Source organism: Anomalospiza imberbis, chromosome 15 (genome assembly GCF_031753505.1).
Source record: "Anomalospiza imberbis isolate Cuckoo-Finch-1a 21T00152 chromosome 15, ASM3175350v1, whole genome shotgun sequence".
Lineage (NCBI taxonomy): Eukaryota > Metazoa > Chordata > Aves > Passeriformes > Viduidae > Anomalospiza > Anomalospiza imberbis.
Genome location: NC_089695.1, coordinates 10,118,279 through 10,141,335, shown reverse-complemented (window position 1 = coordinate 10,141,335; position 23,057 = coordinate 10,118,279). Strand labels below are relative to the sequence as shown.

Below are 23,057 nucleotides of genomic sequence, written 5' to 3'. Positions count from 1 at the left end.
AGTAAGAAGTAAGTATGTAGAATAGTATAGTATAGTATCTCTTTAAATAGTATATTAATGTAATATAGTATAGTTTTAATAAAGCTATCCTTCAGCCTTCTGATCTGGAGCCAGACATCATCATTTCTTCCTTGGATCCAGGGTTCACTTCATTTTACTATAGGACTCAAGTGCAAATTTAATGGAAACCCTGATTTCAAAGGCTAAGCTTTTCATTTTGTAGCTTGTACTTCAGGTTCTTCTCAAGTAGAGTAAAATTGAATGAAGCAGATCATCATCTGCACCATGTTTTATATGGTTTCCAGTGCACAAACATTTAGGTGGAAAACCTTCTTTTACACACACAGAGTTAATCTGGTTTCTGCTTCTTGGCTTCTTCAAATGCTTGCAGAAATTGAAAAGTTATCCTAAAGTGTAATCTAACTTCTGCTGTGAAAGAGAGGAATTGGGAAGTGTAGCTGGGCTCTTGGGACCTTGTTGATGCCCAAGAGGCTCATCAGGACCACACCTGCCAGAAGGCCTTGGGGAAGGTCCCCATGGGGGTTCAGAGCTACCCTTGAGTTTCCCACAGCACTAAACTGCCCTAAATTATCCCTGATGAAAAGTGGGTGAGGGAACAGCAGCATTGATACTCTCACTGATTATTTTATTGATCTGATTGTTTTGGAAACCTATAGGATAAACACAGCTGAGGGTTTGAGCTGTCATTGGCAGAGTTCGTGTTCATTCCCTAAGAGGCATCAAAGTACAGTTTTGAAAAGGACAAGAACAGCTCATATTTCTGGGGAGCGAAAAGTGAAAACGGTTTTTGTGTTTCAAATTTGTACTAGAACTGAGAACTTAGTGTTAGCATAAGATTTTCCATTAAGTGGCCATGTCTCTAATATGTGGTAAAACACTTGCATTAAAAAAATGTTAAAACATCAATATTTTGCATTTTTTTACTATAAAATGATGCTATATTTACAGATTACACTCTAGAATCAGATAGTGAAAATAGGTGTAAAATATCTTACCTTGGAAAAGCAAAAATGTCTCTTTGATTTATAATTAATGTAATGTAAAAATAATTTGTGATTTTGTAATTTTCCAGGTTTGTTTTGCCGCCTCCCCCCCCCAAAAAAAAAAATCCAAAAAGAGAATTTGCCATTGTGTTCTGATCCTTAAACTGAATATTTTGGTTTATTTTTTGTCTTTCTCACATTCTCAAGTATTTATTACATAGAGATCTTTTTTTCTATTCCAAACAAGAAAAAACATATTGATATTTTTGGGGCTCTTGTTTCTGGTGTTCATGTGCATTGATTCCTATGAAAATGAATTACCTTATGTTGTTTTTTCTTTATGTACAATATCTCTGTGAAGAGTTTTATCAATAATTTTGTGCTTGGGAATACTTTAAAAGAATTGAAAATATTGAAAAATCACAATTCTGTGAATTCTCTCTAGTAATCACACAATTGTATGTGATTTTGTACCTTGTGGGTTTCTTTTCCCTAAAGCAGTTATTTCATTTCACCACAGAGGAAGATTTGGCACTAACGGATGTAAATGTTCTGTACTATGCAATTAGAATAAAATCCTTTTTCCTTGAAATTCTGCCAATTTACAATATTGTGAACAGAGGAACTGAAAAAAAAAATAAAGCTGAACATTGTAAAAAATCCTGAGCAGATCTGAGAGAGAAAAAAAAATAATGAAACATATAATAAGCCCTACCTGTACACCGAATATTTTTTTTTATACTGGTGAGGGATATCATATTGTTCTATGATGCTTCTGGAGGGAGCAATATTTAATTGAAATATAAGTAGTTCAGACCACATCAGTAGAACTGTTGAGAGTGGATGGACAGCACCACGAGAGCAATACATGTGCTCTGACATCTAAATGCAATTAGAGTGGGATTCAGAAACTGAAAGTATCACGGGGGGAAATGGCCATGGGGTCTGCAACCAAACGCGTTTGGGAAGCGTGCAGAAAGTGTTGCATAAAATCTGATTACAAAAGACAGCAGAGGGAAAGGATTCAGCAGGGAAATGGAAAGAGTTTAGGGCTAATTAATGTATGCTCAAGTGTAAGCATGGCCATCTGGCAACTCGTCCCTAACCTGTACCCTCAGGAGAAAGGAAACTGTGATGAGTAGAAAACATGAGCAAAAATAATTAAACACTTGAAAGAGAGAAATGGGACAAAGAAAATTATAAAAGCTCTAGAAAGCTTTGGCAAGGGTTGTGAAGAAGCAGTATAATTTGAGGAGAGCAGAAAAGCTACCTGAAGCTTTTTTTAAAAAAATATCTGAGATTGGCAATGGTTCATTATCTGACTGTTTGGTGGGAAACAGCAGCAAAACCTCAAACATCTGCATGTGCACTTCTATAAACAGCAAAGAATACACAGCCAGTAAGGCCTCACACAGAAAATAAAGGACTGTCACTGCTGTTAAAATGTGCATCAAAAATACATTTACAATGGCCTCTGCAGCTGAGATATGTGCAGAAAACATGATTAGAAACATCAGTCTTTGGCCCTGACAAAACCTACTCATAACTTTTAGAAGGAAAGCAGTCTTTAATATAAGGAAGGAAATAGTCATATTTATTAAAAGAAAGGAGCAGAATTTCTCTTTCAAGTTTAAACTTCTCCAGCTTTTTAATTTGTAATTTTTTTTCTGTATTTGTAACTTTATAATGGCAATGAGGTTCTATAGGAAATTAAATGTTTACTTGTATTCCAGAGTTTCTTCTGTTTCAAGTGTTAACTGTCCAATATATTAATAGAAGAATTTTTTAGTATAAGTAAGGATCATGCCCTTATAATGAGAAAAAAATTGCACCAGATCTGATTACCATATAAATTGTTCTTGAAAGAAAATGGGTTAAAAGAAATAAGTTCTTGTCAGACCAATCATATCACTGTTAGGATCTTAAATGAAGTCATCACATTTGTTCTCTTGCTGCTTCTTTTATCTGAGGGTTATCACTTTTTTATGATCAATTTTTTCGTTGTTGGGGGTAGATTGCTGCTAGTCTTAGTAAAGTTATCCTGAAGCTATTAGGTCAGGAAAAGAAGTTTCAAGAGAAAAAAAGGCACTGGAGTGAATGAAACTGTCTTCAATATAAAGGTTCACAGCTAGACAGAGACTGAGTAACAAAAATGTATTCTGCTTATTATGTTTTCTAATGTGAGGAGACTTTGGCATTTATTTCATTTTTTTAATGTGGAAGGATATTAGATGAGATTGTACAGCCAACAGGGTTACTATTCATAGATACCCTTGTAAGCTGCCAGTCATCAGAGCCAGTTGCTCTGGAGAATGGAAAATTCATGAGATGGTGGAAGTAATATAAAGATGTAAAGCAATATTTTGCCCTTCAGCCCTGGGTCGAAGCTGGTTCAGGTGGGTACCATTTCAGAAATAATTAGGATTGCATGTTATATAGGCTGGAATTATCTTCTTGAATTTTAAAAGATTATGCAAGATAGGTCTATGCACTAATATCTAGAGGAGTATTAGTAGTAGGATGTTGGTACAGCTGGTTCTGTGTGGGCTTGGAAGGAAATTCAGTGTGCTTTTGCTTGCCTGTGCCTTTGATGAGTTAAAAGTACTGATGAGTTTGAGCCCTTCCTGCTCCCCCTCCTTTCTTCATTGGCTTCTCCAAAGCTCAGCAGACTCTGCTGATTCTCTCCTGGTGCTTTGGTCATTTTTCCAGGTCTGTGGAACAGGAGCAGGGAGCAGTGCAAAAAAAAGTGGAAAAAGAGCTGGAATCGTGCCAACCTTGTTCATACTCTTAATGTTTTTTCTTTACTGTTTATATTTTAGCTGAAGTGGTTTGAAATGTTGGTCCTTAATACAGGCATGTGTTCGAAGGAAGGACCAAATCAAGTTTTTCAGTGACTAAACAATACAGAAGTGTCTGGACAAAATGGTTTATCAATGGTAATGACAAAATGCAAAAGTTCTTCCAAAAAATCATTGAACTTCTATTTGTCCTCTTGTATTGTCTGGTTGTGACAGCAATTAAGTGGTGGAAATCATTAAGAGACAGGAGAAATTACTCTGATGAGTAACTGGGAAATTAACTACTCCTAAATCAATAAAAAGTTTAATATCCCAATTTCTAAACTTTTTTTTTTCCCCATTTGATTTAAGCTTTCCCCCAAAAATCTTTCTTCAGTCTTTTTGTGGTGGTGCACTTTTAACTGCTTGAAACACCACACATAAGCAAACAAAAATAGACTTTTGTTTAACATGAATATGTCAAGAAGTTGCAATTCTCTTCCTTCAATATGTCTGGGAATACAATAATATTTGAAGATAAAGAATAATGAACCAAATAAGAACTGAAAAACTTTCAAAACTACAAACCTTGAATGAAAATTTGAAGTCTCAATATTCATTCAATGTCATGACATAACCATACAATTCTGTGACTTCACAAATTGCTTAATTGTTTCCATGTTTTTTGACTCTGCAGAGAAATGTGCACTTGCTTGCTTTTCGTAGGATGCAACAATTACCATGTGTTTTCTTTAGTTAAAGGCACAGGTGAGATGAAAAAGTAACAACTTGATTCTCTCATAAAAGAATGTCTTTCCCTCCCAGTTAGGCAAGAACATTTTTGGTACACTCTACAAGAGTGCAAATATTTGATGATTTTTAGAAAAAAACATGCAAGTTTTCTATGATTTTTTAGTCAATACAACTTTAGTCAGAAGAATTTTGTATAATATTAGAAATAGATTTCTCAGCACACTCTTTTCATATGAAACTGTTGCAATAGCAAAATGCAAAGTTAATCATGATGAAAGGCAACTTGCAGAAGTTCAGAACCTTCTGCTAAACTCCTTTTAAAAGAACCAAGTGTAAGATTTCTTGGTTCTGAGGCTGTGGGTTTCCACTGATTCTGAGCTGGGCGTAACCAAAAACCTACAATACTTTATACACGTTTATTGTGCATTGATAATAATAGACTACAGACATCCTCAGTCCCCTTTTTCCCTCTCCTTTTTTTTTTTTTTTTTTTGCTTTGCATGTTAATCTGGCCTAATTAATTGCAACTGGGAGTACTGTCAGTATTTTATCAGCTGCAGATTTATGGAGTGGGTAAGATGTTGATTATTAAGATTATTAAGAAGGGTCTCCTGAATACTGAGAGCTAGACATGGCTGGGGCTTTAGGGTTTTATCGTTGGGTTTTGGGTTTTTTAAAATAAAGGTGGAAAAAAGATAAGAGTACAAAAATAGAAATGGTGAATGTTTTCCAGTGAAGTTACAACTTGAAAGGGTCAGGAGATGTAATTGCAACTGTACAGACACATGGAGCAGAAATGCAGTGCATCGATTCCATACCTCAGTATTCTCCAGGATATAGGTGGGAGAAAAATTATATATATTTAGTCAAATCAATTCCATGCTCAATCCTAAAATTAATATTTTCAGATTACCTGGCAAAACTGTGTATGAACAAGATAAATGAAAAAAAAGTCTGTTTTTGTCTAAGACCCATTTCCCATCTACCCACTTAAAAACCCCAAAAAGTGAATAAATAGAACTTTTTCAAGTATTCCCAAGCCTTAGAAATGAAATAAAAAGGGGTACTTTTAATGTAAGGGCCTATAACACATTTGATTATTAATTCGTTTGTTATGGTGACAGACAAGTCAATGGCAGAAAAAGGAAACCTGAAAGAGAAAGAGTTTCACTGCCATGGTTTAAGCCTTGGTGACAACTCATCCCCACTGCTGCTCATTCACTCCCCTCCTGTGGGATGGGGGAGGGAATCAGGAGGGTAAAAGAGAGAAAACTCATGGGTGCAGACAAAGACAGTTTAATAGGTAAAGCAAGAATCACACATGCAACCCCCAAAAAAGGGAATTGAATCACCACTTCTATGGGCAGGTAGCTGCTCAGCCATCTCCAGGAAAGCAGAGCTCCATCCTACATTACAGTGACTTGGGAAGACAAACCTTACTCCAAACACCCCCTCCTTCCTCCTTGTTCCCCCAGCTATATGCTGAGAATGATGTCAAATGGTGTGGAACGTCCCCTGGGTTAGCTGGGGTCACCTCTCCTGATTTTGCCCCTTCCCAGTCTCTCATGCCCCCCCAGACCCCTCACTGGGGGAGCACAGTGGGAAGCTGCAAAGGCCTGGACTCTGTAAGCACTCGTCAGCATTAACAAATACTTCCCCAAATTATCAACATTTTCCAGCCCAAAATAAAAACACAGCCTCATACCATGCAGTGGGAAGAAAATTAACTGTACCCCAGCAAAATCAGCACCCAGACAAGTACCAAGATACTATGAGGGCTGGGTTTTTTTTTGTTTGTTTGTTTTGATTTTTTTTGTTTGTTTTTTTTTGTTTTGTTTTGTTTTGTTTTGTTTTGTTTTTTTTTTTTTTTTTTTTGCTTAGGGGAAGAATTGTCTAAAAGCAAGAGAGGCATAGGTTTTACCCCAAGCTGTGTTTAATACCTAAAGCAGAGATTTGTGTCTTTGCAGCATCATATAATTTCAAAATTATCTCAACAGCATAAGTGAGTATGTACCTGTGGAGTATTTCTTTTGTTTTGTTTCATTTTATTTTCCAATCTGCATGTGTTGTCTCTTTCCACATAATGCTGCTGTCCCATAAGCCTGGTAACATCCACATCCTTCTCATATGTTTGACAATATGAGTCCTCATTCATTTCTAAGTGAACTTCTAGAAGCCCCAAATGGGGCAAGACCAAAGCAATGGGTGCATTTTACAGAAAAGGAGGTGCTGACAGGGTCAAAACAGAGTGCAGTGAATCCTGCAGGTCTGGCTGCTGCCCTTGATCGTTAGAGGTTAATACTCTCTCCCCCTTATTCAGGACAAAACCTCTCAGCAGGAAAAGATTTCCCCTCCTCACAGCTGTAAGTATAGCTCAGGCTGGTGAAACTAGCTCCATTGCCCAAAGATGTGGGATGAAAGTCCTGCATCAGCCACCTTTAACTGTATGTAAAAGGCATCATCTGGGATGCTTTTCTAGTGCCACTGCAGAAGCCACACCAAGCTCTCTGTGGTCCTTGCCAAAATGGTCAGTGCCCTCAGGTGTTTCAATCAAATAACATCCTCAGCTGATTGCACAGATTTGAGACTGAAAGATGGTGAAAGATCTCCTCCTAATCAGTGCTCTCACTTCATGCAATGCTGTGAGCGGGTGGCAGAAGAACCTGGGGCCATCACTGGGCCGTCCTCCCATGTGTGCTGTTCTGAGAGCCCTGGACTGCTCCCACCATCACCTCTCCAAGCAGAGGGGCTCCTCCAGGCTTGAACTCCCAGAGACATGGCAGGGGAGGCGGGGTGCCATTATTTGGTACTTGCATGATTAGCTGGGGATCCCTACATCCAGGTGAGGCAAAGCAGGTGGGCAGGGGAGTTGCACCACTGGGGAAGGACATGGAAGGTCATGGGCTTGGAGAGCCCTGTGTGACTGGAGCTGTGTGGGAGGCACTGGGAGCATCCTGGGGGTGACTGGGGGAAGAACACCCGCTATTACCTCTCGGAATGGGGCGCAGAATGATGCCCCAGTGCTCCTGGATGCAACTTGAATTTGCTCTGTCAGCTCTCCTCTGCCACGCAAGGGAGGCGAGTGACTGAATTGACTGATTATTTTGCAAGTTGGTTTCACGCTCCCTCCTCTCCTAGCACAAGCATACACACAGCCCTTCTCCGCTACTTCCTAAAAGACAAGGTCTCCTGGGTAAGGGACCAAGCAGTCTCAGCCCGGGCATGGCAGACGGGGAGAAGCGGCTCCAAGCACCCCCAGAGCGCGGCGGCACAGCCGGGTGAGGCAGGAGCGGGGCATGTGAGGGGAAAGCCCCGCCGGAGCCCCCCGCCCGCCGGGCAGCCTGCAGGCAGCCCTGCCCTCTCCGGGAGGCTTCTCTCGCCACGCCTGCTCCGGGGCAGCCCTTGGGAGGGCTCCGGGCTACTCGCCCACCTCCGGCTGAGAAGGGGGCGCGCCCAAAACAGCATCGAATCCACACCTACGGGAGGACAACGGCGTGGGAAGAGGGGGAGGGAAGACGGGGAGGACAGCGCAACTCTCATGCCAACCTCGCAGCCGGCTCTTCCTCCAGGAAGCGAATCCCGGGCGCTCCCGGGGAGCCGTGCCCCAGCAGCGCCGAGGGGATAAGGATGAGCGGCTGCAGCACCGCGGACAGCGGGCGGGCCGAGCGGCACCGCGGCCAGCGCCCCGCGGCCACGGGCGGCCGCGCCCGCCCCGCGCCCCGGCACTGAAGCGGAGCCTGCCCCGACGCGCACATGTAAGATGCTGACCGGGGGATGGATGGTGCCCCTGCCCGAGCCGCTCTCCTCCCGGCTCCGCTGAGAAGCGCCCTGGCTCTCATGCCGCTCCTTTCCTAGGCGCTGGGAAGTTTTGTGGGCGTTGGAGGCGTCTCGGGGCAGCTCGGTCTCCTGCGAGCCTGAGGATGGGCTGGTGGGAGCGAGGCGGGGTGGCTGCGTGTGGAAGTGGTTTGGCTGTTTACCCTTGGAATTTGTGCTTGCTTTCAGAGTAGCGCACAGGGCTCGTTGTTTGCTACCAGCCACATGGTTTGGAGCCACGCTGTTGTCTTCTCTGGTAGCTGGGTGAAATATTTAAGGATTTGTTTTTCGTTAAAGCAGTGTGGGCAAGGTGAAATTAAAAAATTTAAAAAAAAAGTGAAAGAGGACACTGTATCATGCCTGTTGCAGCTTGCAAGGTCTAATGGTTGTCAGGGGTCCTTCTCCGCACATGTTTCCTGTCTTGAGATAGCTCTGAAGTGAGCATTGAAAAGGGTGCATCAGTAGGGGAAAATGACATACAGCCAGAACAGAGATTACTAGTTCTTTTCAAAGCTTTTCTTGCTCTTTTAAATAGAACTGCTTGTTGAAAATCAGCGTTACACTGCCCCCTGCTTGAACAATTAGAGATTTTTCGTTTCTCTCATCACTAGTAAAAATTTATGAATGAACAGGTATTTCTGTTGTGTTCTCTAGTATGATCCAAGCCTGAGTTTTGAAGTGCTTCAACAGTGAGGGTGAATTATTCCTAGTTCCTAAAGATTAAAAAAAAAAAAAAAAAAAAAAAAGTAGAACTCATTCTTCTTGTGGCAGTTCATTTGGTGGTCAAACATATTAATGAATGAACAATGGGACAGAATGTAAAAATAGCCTTAATTTTGGTACATCTATCTCAAGTGTTCTGTGATAAATTTGTAATAATTATCCAACTTCACAACCAGAGATTAAGGGGAAAGAAGGAAGGAAAGGGGAAAGAAAGTAACCTAGTACTTATTTTATAACACAAGAAGAATTTGAATAGAAGAGCAAAGGGGATTATTTGTCAGTGTCTCCTGCTGTAAAAGTCTTGTATTGGTGCATGACATTTCAATGGGATGGGAAAGAAAATGCTGATTATTAGTTTATAAGAAAGAGGAGGGTGAGACAGCTGAAAAGCAGCGGATGCTTTTTTCTGCAAGATAGCTAGCAGAAAACCAAATTCCATTTCCTTTTTTTTTTTTAATCACAAGACAGCTCTGCCTCCTTTCTAACGGAGACCAGGGATGATTTGAAAATGTAGATGCTGTTAAAGAATTGGTGGTCCATCCTAAATGTTTCTAGGATGTTTCTAGGTTACTGTCCTCAGACCTTATGCTTCATATCATGAAGAAGTTAAGAGTGTCATGTGTGTCATTGATCAGCATTTTTTAATGGCACCAGAGGCCTGGTTTGTCTTCCTGAACATTCTCATGCTGCCATTCTCTAAAAAGACTTGAAAACATGTAGTTTTGCTGACTGCTCCTGTAATTCTACAAGGAGAGAGACCTCTTTCCAAATTGTTCTTTTATCTGTATGGGCAGTGGGAATGATGGGGAGGGGATATTACTTCCTGCATTTGGTTTGTTGGGCTACTCTGCTAATGAATGAATATCTGCCTGCACAGGCTAAATGTTTCTATTAATTAATCTAAAAATCTATTAATAAAAAAATCTAATAATAGACCCTAGACATGTGCTCAATTTTCCATGTAAGAGAATGACCACATTGCTGACAGTATTTAACTGGGGTTTTCAATGTTGGTCACAATCCAAGAATAAATGAAGTGGCACTTTTTTCAAAGCAAAGAAAACTTCAGAATAAGCTGCTGTCAATCAAGGCAGCCATCCCAAATTTTACTGAGTCTGTTTACATAGTAAATCAGAAGTATGTGAAAAAGGATACTTAAAAGTCTTGTCTTACAGGAGAAAAAGCTTGTCTTAAGGTAAGATTTAGAAGGCAGATTAAGATATTGGAGAAAAAGGGGGTATCAGAGGACTCTGGCATTACAAGTCTGTGCAGCATTTGGAATGCCAGAGTAGCCTATTGTATATAGCAAAATAAATGTATGCAGTTGTGTTCAGTCTGTGTTCCTTGCCTGAAGTCTAGAGTATATGTCAAAATAAGTTGCAATTTTTAATCAAAAGATTAAACATCCTACTATTTTTACTCTGAAAATTGTGAATTATTCATTTAAATTGATTGATTTCTATATCAGTTTGTGTTTGCTTTTAGAACCCAATTTCCTTATTTTTTGTTCATGTTTATAGCATGTCTTGGCTGGCCAGGTTTTCTGTGTGGAGCCAAGGGTTAACAGAGAAAAATGGTCCTTTGATATATAAGAGCTGTGTCAATTCCAAAGAGGCCTCAGGGAGTCTGCAGCCTTTATGTGCCCTGATTCTTTTCTGAAGTATTGATGTAAGTAGAAAGAAAAATAATAAGTAAAGTGTCAATTTGACAGTTTCTGGGGCTCTGCAGGAACTGAGGGCAGCACTTTCAAAATAGCTTTGAGAAACTTAAATTTCCTTTTCAATAAGGCAGAGTTAACATCTCATCAAAGCCTGCTCTGATGGGTGCTTACAGAGCTTATAGAGCACAATAATGGTTACAAATCCAAAATCTCTTCTGTAGTTTCTGGACAAAGGGGGCCATTGAAAGGGCACAGGGAGACTCCTGCCAACCTCTCCCCACTGAGTGAAAGCAAACCCAAAGTGTAGTCAGAGACCAAGCATCCCTAAAGCTGCCTTTGTAAGTGCCTTGCTCAATTTTTAGGCTTAAAGGCAAGTAAAGGTTGACATCACCTGAGAATTCCAGAATTGCTGCAGTTCCTAATACCTATTGATTTCAATACCTTTCATAGACTTTGGGTGTTTTAAAAAACTCAAACAGGTACTATTCAGCCTCTCCTACACACTTTTAAAGCTCTGGTTCAAAGCCATGTGTAAAAACTCCAATTCATCCTTTTAAGGCACTTGGGTTTTGAACATTTTCTCCAAGCCCCAGCTCCAGGTGGTAGCCCTGCCCTTCCATAGGTTTTTGTGTGGATCTAGAGAGGCAGCAGAAAGTCTTGAATGGCAGAGTCTGGAGAACTGTGGAAAGGAAGGTCAAGAAGAGGCCACTTGCTGGAATAAGCTCCATGTGAAGCAGCTCAGCTTCTTTGTTATGTCCACCCTGTCCTACATGTTGGCACTCAGATGAGTTAAGAGAGTGTGGCTGCAAAAAAAAATGGAGAGTTTCAGCTTCAGTGTGTTTCTAATGTCACCACATTAAGAACAAATCTCGTGTTATGCCGCGTTCCCCTCTCAGACTCTGAGTGTCTGAGCACTGTCAGAGCCAATTGCAAGGACCTGCTCTCAGCCACTTTAATTAGAAACTGAAATGCTCCCAGAGGGAGATTTGTTATAAGCTAAATCACCTTTCAGAAAGGGCTATTCTTCTCCACTCCCCACAAGGGTCCAGACATCTTGTGGCTCCCTCAGCCATGGAAAGCTGGATGTGCTTTGCTGCAAGCAGTACTCAGGCCCTGAAATTTTTAATTTTCTTTTCCTGGACCATTTTGTCTCCAAGAGCACTGCATGCATTGGCATCCTTTCCTAGAAAAGCACTATTTAACTGCAGTGCCTGATGAGTTTGATCACTAGCTGTCTCAATAAAGTATGCAAATACAGAGTCATTTCAATCCAAAGCACCTTTGAAGAAAAATGGAGAGATAAATGCAATCAAGTCACAATTACTTTTATTAAGCGAGCACATTACACAGGCTCAGTAAATATGATTAGTTCTAAATCTGCCTGCACATAGCTGAAAAGCAGAATAGAACAAGGTGTCAAGTACAGTCGTGACATTGCAGTAGGGCTCAGTTTCCAAGAGCTTCAGCTACTGCATGCATTGCTCTTTGCACTACTGCTTCTCTTGTCATGATTCAGCGCTCAGGTCAAGCATAATTATAACTTTTTTTTCAGAAGGGGATTTGACAGCTGAGCATATCTAATGAAATTATTCAAAGTGTAATTTTTTATTCATCTCAACTTCTCTGTAAAGATGATAAAGTGTGATAGCTGAGATATTGATCTTCTCTGATGATGAGTAAGGGGGTGGGGGGGTCATAATTCATCTGAGGTGAAGCCCTCTGGGTGATGGTGCTCTTGCCCTTAGCTGCAGGGAGTGGAGATCAGCTCCGTCCTGTGGGGACATCCCTGCAGAACATTTGTGGCAAGATAAATATTGGATAGTCATTATCTCTGTGAAGAGCAGGTGTTCTTTCCTCTTTCCTCTTTTTCTGATGCAATTTCTGTTGTTAGAAACTGTGTATGAAACCACTGTTCTCTCTGAACTGAAGAAAGTGAAATGAAGGTCCTTTTTTTCAGTCATGTTTTCACATATGCAACAAACAGGTGTGAATTAGCTCTAGGCCAGACTCTAACCTCTTTTTCAGGCAAAAATCTTAACTAGGCCAACAGTAATATTTTATGGGTTCATGTTTACTTTGGGTGTGATTATAAGGCTATCTGTCCCATCTATCTGGGTTGTCCTTTGCAGGTAATAACAGAACTGAAGAGAAAAGTTTTTCTAACCAAAAAAAAAAAAAAAGAAGTATCAAGAACTATACTTCTACATCAGGAAAAATATCTAATAGATTTCTCACTGTTGGAAATTATAGACATTTCTGAGTTGCTTCCAGTACTGACACTTAAATATTACAACAAATAATAAGGTTGCCAAATGTCTTACCATACATGGGTTTTGAATATCAAAAAAGCCCAGTGAAATTCCTCCAGCTTGAAGCAGCCAATAAAATTAACTGTCCTAAAATATTCAGGCTTGTGCAATCCTGCTGCACTCGTGGGTGATTACTGAGCACCTACCTGGGCTGGACTGGTTTCCCCTTGATCCCAGCAATGATGGCTTAAATCATCACCAGCTCGTCCTTTCAAGTTGCTTAACATTTTAAGAGATTTAATTCAACACTCAGGAACTCCCAAGGCTGTACATTTTTAAAGTTCTTTCTGGTTCTATAACTCCCCACTTAATGAAGTAACAGCTCAGAAGTGTTTCCTTGCATGTGTAGTCCTTGCTTGAACTCAGCAAGGTTTCACTACGTGTTTAAAACATAAATGCTGTCCTGAACAGCTAAGGAGAGGAGGTCCAGTTTGGAAAAGCATTTGTGCATATGGTTAAACACTTCTTTTTAACCACATGTTACTCATCCTGGCCTCACTGGAACTGCTTCTGAGATGAAAGCTAACTGCTGAGGAAAATATATGTGTGTATGCATATATGTTTCCAAAATTTGGACTCCACTGATCAATGAAACTTATAATGTTGACTTCAAAGGGCCCCCAATTTTACCCCAGGCATTTTTTGGCTTTGGAGAACTCTATATCCCTGTCAGATATGTTAATTGCATACTTTATTTATTTGGTTGTTATTGTTTTCTCTTATAGTAAATTTCATGCAGTCTAGGGAATTCATTCACTTAACCATATTTCCTTCCTTATTCTTGTATCCCTCATCTCTGTGTGCTTCTTCAACTTCAAAACATACTGGAAGGAAGTAGTTTTAAGATTCATACAGCACTTTATCTCTCAGTGGATCCTGGGATGATATGTTCTGTTCCTACTAGCTTTTGTTAAGATGTTACAGTGACGTATCAGAGCCTGGGGGGAGAGGTTCTCGATTATGAGCCGCTGTTTCAACCTTGTGTGGTCACAAAATTGATTTCCTAGGATTTGTTTAAATTTTAATGTAACTCTTAAAAAATTGCTGCAAAATTTTGAAACTCTTCAGTCCAGATCAGCACAAAAATGATGAATTAAAATGATAGATACATAAATATATGTTAGTTCCATAAGAACAGCTACCTTGAGAATTTTGGTGTCCTGGTGTCTTTAGGTATTTTGGGTTTCTGATACCCTGTGTATTACCAGGTTCTTGCTGGTTCCTTTACTCCTTTGGTACCTATTCCTGAAGGCAATGTACCTTCTCCACTTTGTCTCCTGGCACAGTTCCCTCTCGTCACTCACTGCAGAACTTTCCAACTTCTGTCGTATTTTTTCAGAGCCACACATGAACTTTCCATTGACTGAAGGTCATAACTGACTTGGAGAAGAGATGGAGTGTGAAAGGATGAACCTTTGCCACCCACCGAGCATTAACACCTGCTTATTTGTTACATCTGTCCACTGCAGCTCAGAGCCTCCTGAAGATTTTACCAGTGATTTAGGACTTGCTATTGGGCTGAGTGCAAATGTTGTTTGTGAAAGCAGTGCTGTTTTTTACCTTTTTACTCAGGCTGCACATCCTGTGGGCTTTGGATTACAATTAAGTCCACATGCTTAGACTCTAAAAGGCACTGTGGGTGTGTTGAAATGCTGCTGCAATAAAATTTTTTAAAAGACCAACATTGAGACAGATCTGAATGCAAAATGTGAATGTTTTAAAGGCACAGATACATTCAGAATTTCCATTTATTTCATACAACAGTGTGTTTTCTCACCCATGAGACCAACTGCACATAGCATTGCTTTCTTTGGGACTTCCAGAGAAGGTGGAATAAGAATAGTTTGTCTTCATCTCACCAGCTCCAAGTGAAGGGCATTTCAGCCGCATAATCAGTGGAGAAATTTATGACCCTTTTTCTCCTGCCCTCTTTTTGTGGTGAGAGACCTGTGTCTTGTATTTCTGCCGTAGCTCTCTAAAACATGCTTCCTGGGGACTGATGTGACACTATATCAGGAGTTATTCCGGTGTTTTTCTAGACTCTCCCCTGGATTTGGGTACTTGTATTTGAAGTAGTGACCAGTTGTATTTCAGTAGGAAATTAGACAGTTCATTATTAAACTCTCTAGATCAGGAAACAGAAAAATGGTATTATGTACATTGGAAAGAAGCAGGGAATGAACAGGTGGTTTGCTTGTACTGGCTGAATCTTAGCAGAATATGCAATATAATTAACCTTGTTACCATATGTTTAAAATTAGAAACATATAAACTTCATGGAACATAGTTTATTGGCCTGATCAAAGGTCTATTGACAAGGGAGAGTCTTGCTAACTTTCTTTAGGACTCATGCCTTCAGGGAGAGGGCATTCAAGAAGAGTAGGGCAATTCAAGAAGAGTAGTTCAGAGAAATACTGTCTTGTGTATATTAATCCTAAATACAATGTAAGGAAGTTCTAAACAATACAAATGGAAAATTTTATATACGTGCATTTCTTTTCCTATTTATCAAATTAAGGATGTGCTAAGCATCCTTGTTGCAATCAGGAAGGGTGAGCAAATCACAGGAGAGCTTGTCTTCTGTTCAGAAGCTAATCTTTATTCCACGTGTGTCCTAAATGATTTTAAGTAACTGGCTCAGACCATAAAAAGCTAGCCAGATCTGGTCATAACGACACATTTCCAACCTTACTTCAGATTCTGTGAAATGTTGACTCTGCTAGGATATAACCAACATTCCTTTCTGGTTTTCTGCAGGTTGAGACACAGCAATTCTAAAGACATGCATCGGAGGCACGCGACCCTTCGGGAGAAGGGCCGGCGCCAGGCCATCCGGGGCCCTGCCTACATGTTCAACGAGAAAGGCACCAGCCTCACTGCAGAGGAGGAGCATTTTCTCGATTCTGCAGAATATGGCAACATTCCTGTTGTGCGAAAAATGCTGGAGGAATCCAAAACCTTGAACTTCAATTGTGTCGATTACATGGGACAAAATGCCCTCCAGCTGGCCGTAGGGAATGAGCACCTGGAAGTGACGGAGCTGCTCCTCAAGAAGGAGAATCTCGCCCGAGTCGGGGATGCACTCCTGTTAGCCATCAGTAAAGGGTACGTGCGCATCGTGGAAGCAATATTGAACCACCCGGCCTTCGCACAAGGACAGCGCCTGACACTCAGCCCTCTCGAGCAGGAACTGAGGGATGATGACTTTTATGCGTACGATGAAGATGGAACTCGGTTCTCCCATGACATTACCCCCATCATACTTGCTGCCCACTGCCAGGAGTATGAAATTGTTCACATCTTACTTCTAAAAGGTGCACGGATTGAAAGGCCGCATGACTATTTTTGCAAGTGCAATGAATGTATGGAAAAGCAGAGGAAAGACTCCTTTAGTCACTCTCGCTCAAGAATGAATGCCTACAAAGGATTAGCCAGTGCTGCTTATTTGTCTCTGTCCAGTGAAGACCCTGTCCTTACTGCTCTAGAGCTTAGCAATGAACTGGCCAGGCTAGCCAACATTGAAACTGAATTTAAGGTAACTCACCACTGTGCCTTTTTCCTTGGGCTGAGAGTGTTCAGGCTATTGAGTAGTTTACGTGTTTGATCAAATTTTGAGCTGCTGTTTGAGAGGTGGGGGAGGAAAACTGGCAGAGACTGCCAGATGTGTTAGCTATGCATAGATTCAGATCACTGTCATTCTCCAGTTAATAAATGCTTGGAACTGAACATTGCATATTACAGCAGAAGCTTAAGTTTCTGTGTTGCACACTGTGATTACTTAGAATCTCTAGTTTGCGGCAGGAATAAAAATTAGATTATTCAAAAATGGAGACTCGTTTTTTGTAAGAAAGGTAAGTCCTTTAATTGAGCAATCTATTTCAGAGACAGAGTTCTAGAGACTGTTTTAAGAATCCAGTACATCTAGTTCTGCTTCAATGATAAAAGGTATAAATCAAGAAGTTTTGGTTCTCTGTAAAATAATTTAAACTGCATTGCATCTTTATGGTTTGGTGCTGCATCTATACATGATGAATTGCATGAAAAAGGAGAAGAGAAACAATCAATAAATAGCTATAAAGTTTATCATCATGCCAAACGTAAGAGTAGAGCTTGTGGAACTCTCTTACAAGTTATTTGAGATTTCCATTATCATAATGAGTTTGTAAATGTCCAATGCCATTTGCAGTATTTCTGTATGTTGTTTACATGATGTAAAGAGCATTGTCTCCCTTTCTAATATAAATTAGTCATTAAACCCCTCATTTTCAGTGGCTCAGCCATCAACATTAGACTTTTTTCTGACTTATGGCTATTGTGCAGCTACAATCAGGATCAGTGACTCTGGGGTAATGAAGTCCACACTGTGAGTACACTGGGGCAGGATGCTCACCAGGAATCCATTATTTCTAATTAAGAAAACTATTCATGTGTTAAAGCAGCTGTTTCAGGATTTGTAGCTCTATACTACAAAGGTCTAGGGAGGAGATCACTCCCCCTGCACCAAGCACTGGTGGGGCTGCCTTGAATCCCAGGTTCAGTTTTGAGCCTCTCACTCCAACAAAGACTTTGGGGTTCTAGAGCAGGTCCAGAGAAGGGCAACAGAGCTGGGGAAGGGTCTGGAACAGAATTCTGATGAGGACCAGCTGAGGGAGGTGGCGGGGCTGAGCCTGGAGAAAAGGAGCCTCGGGGGGCACCTTCTCAGTCTCTACAGCTCCCTGAGGGGGGTTGTAGCCAGGTGGGGTTTGGTCTTTTCTCCCAAATAACAAGCAACAAGAGAAACAGCCTCAAGTTTTGCCAAGGGAAGTTTAGGCTGGATGTTAGGAAAAATCTCTTCACAGAGAAGGGGGTCAAGCCCTGGAAGAGGTTTCCCAGAGAAGTGGCTGTGTCACCATCCCTGAAGGGATTTAAGAGCTGTGTAGATGTGTCACTTGGGGACATGGTTTAGTGGTGACCTTGGCAGTGCTGGGTTTAAAGGTGGATCATAGAGGTCTTTTCCAACCTTAACGGTCCTATGAATCTCTGCTCTCCAATTTAAAAGTAAGAAGAAAACATATTCTTGGGCTTTGCAACCCTTTAGTAACTCTAATAGGAAAAAATTCCCAAACCACCAAGATCATTTTGGCAATAAAATCAGGGTAAAATTTTGCAAACTCATTTTGCCCATGTGCATCAGAATGCAAGGACACAATAATTTGAAGGGGAAGTTTTATTTGGATTCAGTCTGACTGAAGCTACCTCCTTGGGCTCTATGAATCTGACTGTTTGAGTGAGGGCTGCTCCAGTGGGAAAGCACTGGAGGCTCATGCCCACACTTAACAACAGTAATATCTCATTTATGCTCCAGCTTCTTTTCACAGACAACTGTATATTGAGAGCAGCATTAGCAGCCCTGTCAGTCCTGATAAGTGTCTTGCTGCAGAGCAGTAAATATATTTCTACCAGAATGCTTCCTTTTATTCCTGGAGCTGCCAGCAGGGTCTGTACTGGCACTGGCAGGTGCACGAATCCTCCAGGAGCAAACCAACATTCCAATGTTGAGGAGCTTCATGGAGGTTATATCTCTGCACTGGCAAAGGGATGGGAATAAATCAATTCCAGGAAAAAACCCAAAACATTAGAAACCATGTGCCAAATAACTGCATTTCCAGGTTTTCCAAGTTCATTGTCTTATTGGAAGGGTCTGTGCAGCACACTTCCATACATGTTAGTGAAGTACCTACCCATAGCATTAGTTTGCTTCAAAGATTTCACATTCCTTTAGTATATTAATTCTTCCAGAAATAAGAAATTTCTCAAGATTCTAATGTATTCTCACTGTAGCAAAAAAAAACCCCAGAGGTATGTATTTATGTAAAAATATTTATTCTTATTAACATAATCAGTGTGATGTGAAATAGGATATTAATAAAACAGTGGGGGGTTTTTCACAGAACACGACAATTTAAGAATTTATTTTCAGGAAAGAGCACAATTGCTGAAAATATATTTAGAAGTCCACAAATTAAGAAAATTTATGAAATTAGACAAGTTCTAGAGAGCTTTTTTTGTGACTAAAATAGAATTTTCCCAGAATCTTAATATGTTTGATTCCTAAAGTTCTATAATTAAAATTGGCACTCAACAGATTTATAAAATGATCACTTGGGATTATTTAAGAACATTACTTTAAAATTATGTGCAATTGCAGAAATGCAGTTTTCAGGAGGTACAAAGAGTCCTTGAAAGGGAAAGACACAAAATTTTAATAATGTAGGTGGACAAATAGTAATTTAGTAACCTCTGAAGAAACTGCTAGCATGAGCTAATTAAAATATAAATCCAGTGCCTCTCGCCTGCTGCTTGCTGTCCCAAATCTCTTATGCAATAGCACCTTTCAGCACATCAAAATGAGAAGCCAATACATGTGCTATTTCTTTAGAGAACGTGAAAATTTTTAAGCAAGTTGCCTCTTTGTGCAGAGAAATGTGGAACAAAACAGCCTAATGGGCCACTTTAAAGAAGAAAACTTGTGTTACCTGTGGTAAGCCAATTTATCCATTCTTTTGTTTTTTTACTGTGGCAGAAGCTGAACAGATTTTTATCACCCTAAATTACTAAGATTCAGTAATATGCTGCAAAGCTGATGAAACAGCAAAATGCTGCCAAAAAAGAAGTTTTCTTATTCATTGTAGAAAAAAATTGCTATGAAATATGTAGTCCATTAGTCTAGAAATAAATAAGGCCCCTTCCCCAAAGTAAAATGAAAAATATGGAACCAGTTGTTTCTATGAAAGTACATGTAGAAATGGGGTGGGTGGGAAACCCCCAAGAGATGGATTTCAGAAGAGAGAGAAGCAAGCATCAGAATCCCTGTGTATGTTTGCAGGTCTTTATACAATGATATTCTCCTGTAGTGGAGGCAGCCCGAGTTAGAAAAATGTAACCTTAATTGAGTACTTTGTCATTTTTCTGTATCCCATTTGAAAGCTCAAAATTAAGAACCAGTTCATGACTTTCTCTCTCTTTCTAGTTTTAATTTTGTGTTTTAAAAAACCAAACCAACATCCACTGGAGCAAAGGCAGTACAGACTGGGGGCCTCATTTAGTCCAGTGGATAGGTCCCTTCTTCTGTATCACCCTTGGAAACACAGAGAAAGAGAGAATCCCATGTGGATTGAAAGGTTCCAAGTGGCCATGCTTCTGTCGAGTGTAGGAAAAACAGAGTAGGAAACTGAGGAAACATCAATTAAAAAATCAAAAGTACAATTAAAACAAATATAGGACAAAGTTAATGGGCTTTGTAGTTTTTCATGAAGAGTGGAAAACAGACATTAGGCTAATGATTACTATGTGAAGCTGTTTTGAGGGAGAAAGCATTTTTTGTCAGTCTAGCAGAGTTAAGATCCCTCTAGTTCACTCAGGAAGAATTCTCCCCTCTCATTCTCCCTTTTTTGCTCAAAAAACCCATCTCTATACATTCCAATTTCTTTAAAAGCTTGCAGATCTTGGACCTCAGTCATAAAGCAAATAATCCTTCTGCCATCTACCAGAGGATTCTGTTTGTTTTACTCATATAAATAAGTCTGATGCACTTGCAGTATGAATAACATGGCCAGGATTTGTCTGTCTGAACCAGTCATCACCCCTGAGCCAGGCTGATGAGAATTGCTCTCCTCTTTGGTCCAGAGAAATCCAACTCCCTCGTGGCAGCTTGGTGTGAAAGCATATGCAGATGTCTGCACAGTCCCCAGCTGTTCACAGCCAGGTGACTCATTTCCAAGACTGGAATATTAAAAGCAGTGTCAACAGAATCGTTTTTATATGTCTATCAAAAACCTTAAGAGATTGGCTTTCTAGCAAACAGCCTGCAGGAAATGCCTTTGCAACTGTTTTTAACAGCAGCATCAGCTTAATATTACTGCCCACAATGTGGAAACTGTGTGAAACCCAGAATAATAGTTCTGTTTACTTTTCCTAAAGCAGTGACTGTTTACTCCTTTTTCTAGTGAGATGCCACTGCACAGCCAGGACTGTTTTGCAGCCTTGCACGCTCTCAAATTAGACCACATGCTTGTGTGTGTCAGGAAGCATCCTTGTGATGAAGTAAATCAGGCAAATGATTCCATTTAGCAATCCAGACAAATCAAATTAGAGACTCGCAAAGGAGGCTTAGAAAAGATCTCACCAACTATAAGCAGTAAATCAGATCTCAGCTCCTCTTGACTAAAATGTTACTAAAAGCAAGATCAAAATCACCACCTGGAAGACATATGGTGTGTGGTCTTTGTTTACTGCTCCCACCAACATTGTCAGTGCAATTACTACAGCAAAACATGTTCTGTTTCTCATTATATGTTTCTTACTCTTTCTTTTCCTCTAAAACACTTTCTCTAAAAGCTTTTGGGATCCAAAAGCAGGTCCTGGCAATGAGACTTCTCTCATGGGCAGGTGAGCATCAGGTCCAGGCTCAGCTGGCTGAGGGGCTGTGAGTGGCTGTGGGATGGGAGGCTGGTGGGGCAGCAAGTCAAGTGTGTGGATGCCTGCAGGGATGAGGCTGCAGGGATGAGCCTGCTGGAACTGCCTCTGGTTCCATTGGGGCTGCAGTGATGCAGAGCAGCTGAGGCTCAAATCCCTCTGTTCTCATGATGTTGAAAGAGTAACAAAACAGCCCTTGAGACTCTATGACTTGTTAGGAAGATCTGGCATTCCTCTTGCCTCAGTAAGTCAGCTCCAACTTTTATTCTACCAAACTATAAATTGTTAACTTCACATGATATGCTTAACTTAAACTTTTTAAGAGAAATTACTTAGTCCATTTTCTCAGTATTTCTGGATCATGCTGCAGGGAGTTAAAAAAATTAGACTCTTGGTCTTTTGAAATGATAAAAAGATGGAAAATGGCATAAAACATCGATGAGTGAAATAGTAGGAGAGGGAAATACTTTGAGAGAATGAAGGATAGCAGTGAACTTGGCAAGAGAAAAATACTTGAAAACCCTCAGACTGTAAACCAGCAAGGCTGCACTTACACACTCTGCTTCCTACTCAGGCTGAACAGACTCTGGGGTTTGTTTGCTCTCAGGACTGACTGATGGGAGCTGGTGCCTGCAGCTCATCTCCCATTGAAACCAGAAACTGGCGTGGGAACCTCCCTAATTAGCCTCACGAACATTCTTGTAAATCCATCACTTCATATTTCCGCTCTGACCCATTCTTCCTTGAGTGATCTTTTCATCTTTTCTTAATCTCTGCCCTCAACATATTCTCTGGCAGGCATCTTGCTTCTGTTATGTTTGGGAATACTTTTTATGACTCATATTTATTATTTCAGCAAGCTGCTCTTAAAGGCTTTAGTGTGTTTATATGGCATTTGTTTAAGTTTTAATTTTTCAGACATTCTGTTCTTTTCTTTATTTTTCTTCCAGACATGAGTTGCATATTTTAAAGAGACGTATTTTTTACTTAAGCAGCTTTCTTCTTTTTTCCTCATGTTTCACTTTGCTGGGTTTTAAGAAGAGAAGGCAGCAGGGAGCTTCAGAAATTTGGTCCAGTAGGCAGAGTGTATTCATTGCCTTTTACAACTGTTTTTTATTTCTCTTGCACATCTCTCAGTCTTACCTAGTGCCTGTTTTGGAAATTAAGTATCAACAGTATGAATGAGTATATGAACACCAGTACTCCCAAATGAATTTTCTTTGGATATTAATTTTTCCAGGTCAATCTTTAGTGAGAATATTATTATTTTCTTAGGGATGGAGCCAGGGATGTGGTTTGGTGGTTTTTAACTTTTGAAAAGAACTGAGCCTTTTTCCCCCACTCTCGCCTACAAGCCAATTTTCCCCATTGCCGTGAAAACATGCACTTTTAGAATCTATGATTTTTAAATTTTAATTTTCACTTGTGCAAAGCAAATGCATAAACAGGTACAACCAATTAATTAACCAACTCATAGTACAGGAAAGAATCAAGTCTCAATAAAGCAGGAAAACAAATTTCCTGTTGTTGCAAGTTTAACTTCTTGTTGGAACAAATTAGGTAT

General features: G+C 40.3%; 1 protein-coding gene across 3 annotated transcripts in view; it reads left to right on the top strand.

Moving 5' to 3' along the window:
• Positions 1 to 7,843: 7,843 nt before the first annotated feature.
• The window catches only part of TRPC7 (transient receptor potential cation channel subfamily C member 7), a 73,544-nt gene continuing 58,330 nt past the window's right edge, over positions 7,844 to 23,057 (top strand). For all 3 annotated transcript variants that reach the window (XM_068205792.1, XM_068205791.1, XM_068205790.1), the window contains exons 1-2: positions 7,844 to 8,289; positions 15,797 to 16,574. In XM_068205792.1, the coding sequence (XP_068061893.1) occupies positions 8,288 to 8,289; positions 15,797 to 16,574 (780 nt within the window). In that variant the 5' untranslated portion in view covers positions 7,844 to 8,287. The remainder of the gene's footprint in view (positions 8,290 to 15,796; positions 16,575 to 23,057) is intronic.